The 6,000-nt window shown below is 37.5% G+C and overlaps 1 protein-coding gene across 1 annotated transcript; it reads right to left on the bottom strand.

Annotated features, from left to right (window-relative positions):
• Positions 1 to 5,034: 5,034 nt before the first annotated feature.
• On the bottom strand, positions 5,035 to 5,726 carry LOC147933080 (uncharacterized). The gene is made up of 2 exons (XM_087479798.1): positions 5,610 to 5,726; positions 5,035 to 5,519 (listed from the first exon to the last, which is right to left on the bottom strand). Exons 1-2 carry the CDS (start codon positions 5,676 to 5,678, stop codon positions 5,052 to 5,054), a joined length of 537 nt encoding a protein of 178 aa, XP_087335924.1. The 5' UTR covers positions 5,679 to 5,726; the 3' UTR covers positions 5,035 to 5,051.
• Positions 5,727 to 6,000: the final 274 nt, after the last annotated feature.

A 6,000-nucleotide genomic window follows, 5' to 3' on the forward strand; every position in this document is an offset into this window, starting at 1 on the left:
AGACTGTCCCAAGAAAGGTGATTCACAAGAATATTGTCGATCGTGTTACCATTGTGGAGAGGAGGGGCACATCAGGCCTTTCTGTCCTAAGTTGAGACAGATGATGGGGGGTGCGGCACAACCGAAGGAAGGACCGGGTGCTCAACTCGGAGATTAGTTTGGCTTCTGATTTTTATTTTATTTCAGCTACGTATTTTTGTTTGGAGTTGTAAACGTTTATTGCACTTGAGTTTTTTTTTAATAAAATGCAGTTTTTCTTTTTTTTGGTTTTTGGAATTTGTGGATCTTGTGGAAAAGAAAATCGCTCGGGAATTCTATAAATGGAAAGTCTCCATGCGTAGGAAGTTTCTAGAAAACATAAAGTTCTAGGAGTAGTTAGAACTTGTGTTAGTGGGAAGGGTGTTTGTAAACACCGAGGAGTTGGGATGTTAGTAGTGAGACCTGGGGGTGGCCATGGCTGTGGTGATATTCTCAGAGAGGATATGGGGTCGGTAGGACATTGAGATGTTCTACGTGGATCACGGGGGTGGTCTAGGTTGGGAAATGCTTATAGACGTTATGACCGTTTGCTAGAGGGACAGGGGGTCCTGAAAAACTCATGAGGAGATGGGGGTTCTCCTGAGGGGACGGGGGGTCCCCAAGATACCGATAGCTCGAGGGACTGTGGTCCCGAGGGTGGCAGAGGAGATGGGGGTTCTCCTGAGGAGATGGGGGTTCTCCTGGTACCGTGATCTTAAGGGTGACGACCCGAGGGTGAGACAGTATGGCTCAAAGACGGGGGGTCTGAGAGTGTGATCGGTATGGCTTGAAGGTTGCGACCTAAGAGCAGATGAGTTGGTGGCAAAAGTGTCAAGGGCGTGGAAATAAGAATGGTAACCGGATGTGGAATTATGAGACTGATGGGGGTTCAATCTCAGGGTTACGGTTGAGATCGGAAGCGGATCTCGGGATTGATGGGGGTTCAGTCCCGGGGTTTTCTATGTGTTGACCGGGAGGGTCAGGTGTATGCTGGTCGGGGGGACCAGAGTGGTGATGACCAGTGGGTTCAGGTGGTTTGGACCAGTGGTGTCCTTGTGGTGGCAGACCAAATGGGTGGATGGTAGGAACCGTTGCGACGGTGTTTTGGTGAGTTTGCGGATGAGTGGCGGTGTTCAGATTCGAGGACGAATCTTCTGTTAGAGGGGGAGAATTGTAACACCCGCAAACCAAATTTTGGTATTTTGGTAAGGGTGTCGATCGACACCTCCTAGTGAGGCATCGATCGACACCAATTGTGGTCGGTTTGGTCGGTTCAATTTTAATTGTCCGGTTTGCGTGGTTGGTTTAGGGAATCCCTAAATCGAGTTTTAAAGGAAGAAAACGACCTAGGGTCGTGTGGTTTTGTCTTATTCGCCGTTTTGAGAGAAAACACAAAGAGAGAGTGTTCTTGAGCTTTTGGGAAGAGATTGAGAGATTCCTTGCTGTTCTTGGGAGATCTAAGGCTGGGAAGGTGTTAGAAGCTTGCTAGGAGTGAGGGAATTCGTCCTTGTTGGTCAGAATCTTCTTGAAAGAGGTGAGTGCATGACCATGGCTTATCTAAGCTAAGATCTCTAGATTCTATGTGATTTGGTGCTTATGTGGTTGTTTCTTTGAGTTCCCTATGGTATTTCGTTGCTGTCTGGGCTGGGTTTGGCTTCTGGGAGTGCAAGGAGCGGATTGGAGAAGATTGGGGGCGAGATTCGGAGTTTCTGATGAGGGAAATCGCTGCTCGGCATCGGTGTCGGTCGACACCAACGCGAGGACGGCTCGGGACTTTAGCGAGTGTCGAACGATGCCATGTGGAGGTGTCGGTCGATGCAAACTAGGGTTTTCGGGAGTGTCGGGCAGGGTGTCGGTCGACACCAGTTTGGTGTCGGTCGACACCATATATTCAGTGTCGATCGACACCCTATGGTGTCGGTCGACACCCCTTGTTTCAGTTACGATGGATGTTGCATGCTATGTATATTGTCTGGTTTGTTTTATTGATTGTTGTTTGTGGCATGTAGAGATCTTATTACTTGTGTGTATAGCCCAGTAGATGGGAGGATTGCCTCACTGAGTGTTTATCAAATACTCATGCATCTCAATTTGTGTTTGTGGTGCAGGTAAAGGCAAATTGTGTAGCGTGGAATCATGGCGATGAGGAGGAGGATGATCTAGGGTCTCGTTTGTGTGTTGTTGGTTATATTATTTATGTTGGAACCTTGGTTAGAGTTGTGATAGGTTGCTGGATAGATTAGATAGGAATGTTATTGTATTGATGATGTATCGTTTCTGTATTATTGGTATGTTTCCGCTGTGCATATTGGTTGTTATTGGTTTAATGAGGAAATGGTGGTTTGGGTGGTTCAATTAAGTAGTATGGGATGCTTAATTATATGTTGTATTTATTATTAAAAAGAAAAAAAAGGGGCGGTCGTTTCAGTGTGACACCCCGGTTTGCGGAGAGGTTTAAAAGAATTGATTTGGTCACCTATGTCAACAAAAGCGCAATTATATTTTTGTTCAAAGGTCCTGAAAGAACTCCAAAGTTAAAGGTGCTTAAGCTGGAGTAGTTTCAGGATGGGTGACCTTCCGAGAAGTAATTATCGGAACTGTGCGAGTGAGGACAAACCATAGGAAAATATCATGTAGTGATTGGTAGGGACGGTAAACAAGTCTTTAAAGCCTTCCGGACGTAGCAAACCGACCGTCGGATATGAATGGGCTCAAGGACCTAGTGAAAAGACATGGGGTTCATTATAAAAGGTAGACCCATGGACTAGGAGTGAACATGGGACCCACTAAAAGGTGGCGGTTAGGACATTACTAATACAAAATATATATACATATCAAATTTAAAATCATTAATGTAAATTTACCAAAACAAATTACAATATTAAAAGTAAATAGTGTTTCAAACAAAAGAAAAGTTTCAAAATAGATACAACTATAACTTTTAGTAGTATATTTCAATTCTCGAAAAAGGTTAACAACAGAAAGATATCATCTAATTAATAATATAAACCAGATGTTCAAAAAAATAAATCATTTAGTGTTGTAGCACTGGTGTGACCTTATAAATTTTATATTTCAAAACCTTAAATTAACAATATGTAATGTATTACTAAATTGGTTACTAAAAAAATCTTTGACCATATTCCAAAGATTAGGCATGCATAAATATATATATGCTAATTTTGACTCAAAATAAGATATAATTGTCATTTCAACATTTCTAACAATAATTTATGCAGTCAAATATTACATTTAATCTAATATATATATAATGATCTTTATTGTCTATATAATGAGAATCTTATCTCTTTACAAGTCTAGGTCAAGATTTATATTTTTCTCGTCCCCCTTACTTCAACATCGACCGAGTCACTATAAATAAAGCATCGTAGGACTTTTTAATTTTACAACAACCAAACAATTAGTGATAAACAAATGAATATGACAAAAGCTTTTGTCTTTTTTGTTCTTGTAGTACTAGCAATTTCGTTTTCAAACTCCAAAGTTTTAGCCTCATCATGTATGTTATTATTGTTCCTCTGTCTTTAATAATTTTATAAAGTAAATTTTGAATATTTTATTTTAACAAATAAATTAGTAAAAACAATTTATATGTAAATGTGTGCGTATATATATATATATATATATATATTTCTTTTAATTCAAATATATTTATGCAGCGGTCAATAGATTTGGATATGATCATTGCATTAAACCATGTAAGCGAGCTTTTACAGATGTTGAATGCAAGGTGGAATGTACACAGTTCAGGGGGTATTCAGATGGAGGGTGTATTGGTTTAGCTCCAAATTTTAACTGTTGTTGTAAGAAATGATAAAAGTCACTAATCTTTATAAAATAAAGTAAAACTGATTACAACAAAGAAACGTCTCCATATGATTTTAATCATCTGGAGTTATCTTATAACTTTTGTAGCTAAATATACTACCTAAGTTATGTTGCTTATGGATTGAGTACTGCCTCTTGATAAGTGAGGAGCCCAAACTGATTATTATGTTTAATATGATTGAGTACTTCCTCTTGATAAGTGAGGAGCCCAAACTGATTATTATGTTTAATAAAAATATGTTCAATTTCTCAATACTGCCTCTACGACCAATATGTTGTTGCAAATTAGTTACGAACTTATAACGTATATGCAAGTCACAGTTTGTGACATTAAAATGAGTAAACATTAATCATAAATTAATATAAATTGTTATGTCGTTTATAAAAAGCCCACTAAACTAAGTTTCTAACCCTATATTAAGAAGACTTATTTAGGAGATGATTAGGGTTTTATTCTTTATAGTTTCATGCCTCCTAAACCTAGAGAGAGAGAGTAAACTATTTGAGAGAAAGAGAACAAGGAGTCACCGTCGAGATTAAGGACAGATCTTACTTGTCCTAGGAGATGGTAGAAACGAAAGGGTAAACAGACTCTTTTATGGACGAAATTTGGTGAATAATTTCCCAACCCATAGCTATAAGTTTTCTCCAAAGGGTTTTGTAACTCCTTTTGTAGATTAAAAGTTATACATGATTTCTCAAACCTATTTTGTGCAGATCCGCGAACTAATATCAGTCATCTTGTGAAACTGTTTCCCATCGCTACAAATTGAACCATAAGTTGATCTACCCGCCGTTGGAAAGATCTGAGTCTTACCTTTCTGGAGAGCCTGAGGTAATTTCCATAGGAGTTATAATATGAGAATTATGGTCGAATATGTGTTAGTTATGGTGATTTAATTTCTTTGTAAGAATAAATATAGATTATAATGTATATATCTAATGTTTATGATTAAATTTTTTTGTATGATTATGAATTTGAAAAAGAATTATGTTTTGAGATTTTTTTTTTAGTTATAATTGTTATCATATGCAATGAAGTTTTTAGTAATAAATTGTGACCATTTGAAACTAACTTCGAGTGATTGGATTGGGCATTATGATAGTCACAAAATATCATGATTTTTGAGTATTTGTTAAAATTATGCGAGAAATTTTTAGTTATCATTTGTGACCATTTGAGACTATAGTTTTGTAATAATGAGATACATAATAAAAAAAATTATTTTAAACATAAATTTTGATCGATGGAAATAATGTAAATTATCCAAGATTGAAAAATGCCCTTCACTTCGTCGTTTTGATTTATCTCTAGAGGAAAGTCGTAGAGAAGAATTTCTCAGTGTGTTTTCTTTAAAGGAGCTTGATCTAGGGCTGAGGCTTCCGTGGTCCTTTGTCAGTTGAGTCCAACTATGGCGTGCTATAAGAGATTTTGATGATGCACTCGAGGAGGAAGAATCAGCTGTTTCAGAAGAGCCAAAAGACGATGATGAATCAGGAGTTGGGACCGGACAACCTTTGATGTTGGGCACTACTGAACCCATAAGGGCCATAAGATACAAACAGAGATGAGAAACAACGGAGCCAAGACGTGATTCTTCAATTCCAGTTAGTTCTGAGATAGATGGCTTCTTTTTGATCAAGTCCTTCATCTACAAGGGTAAAAAACAAATAACTAATGAGATAATCTAGATGCAAAGACAAGGATTCATAAACAAACTAATCATCTCTATCTCATCAACCTTCCTACGCAATTCAGTTCCCAGAAGTTTTGACTTCACTGAGCACCAATAGACAATAGTAGAAAGCATTGCCAAAATCGGAAACAATTTTAAGAAATCAACAACAGAAAAAACAGATTTATTTACCTGGAACCAATACTGTTATATGCATAGGAGGAATTGTGGAGATGAAAACGATATGGAATTTTGAAGATATGAAAATCTAAATTAATCTATTATTTCTGATTTAAATATGGAAGAATCATAATAAAGAAGATGATAAGAAAAAACCAGAGTGTGGAAGATGATAAGAAAAAAAAGAATTGACGTATTTTTTTTGCTGGAGATAATCAGATTTAGTCGGTGGAGACAAAAAAAACTATAATATTTTAATAAAAGGAATGCAAAAAGA

Source organism: Camelina sativa, chromosome 12, assembly GCF_030686135.1.
Source record: "Camelina sativa cultivar CO46 ecotype springtype chromosome 12, ASM3068613v1".
Classification (NCBI taxonomy): domain Eukaryota; kingdom Viridiplantae; phylum Streptophyta; class Magnoliopsida; order Brassicales; family Brassicaceae; genus Camelina; species Camelina sativa.

Excerpts from the sequence above, each read along its gene's own strand:
- LOC147933080 (XM_087479798.1), bottom strand. The coding sequence starts at position 5,678 with ATGCTTTCTACTATTGTCTATTGGTGCTCAGTGAAGTCAAAACTTCTG. Across the intron at positions 5,520-5,609 it reads GAACTGAATTGCGTAGGAAG|ATGAAGGACTTGATCAAAAA; the intron begins GTTGATGAGATA and ends TTACCCTTGTAG.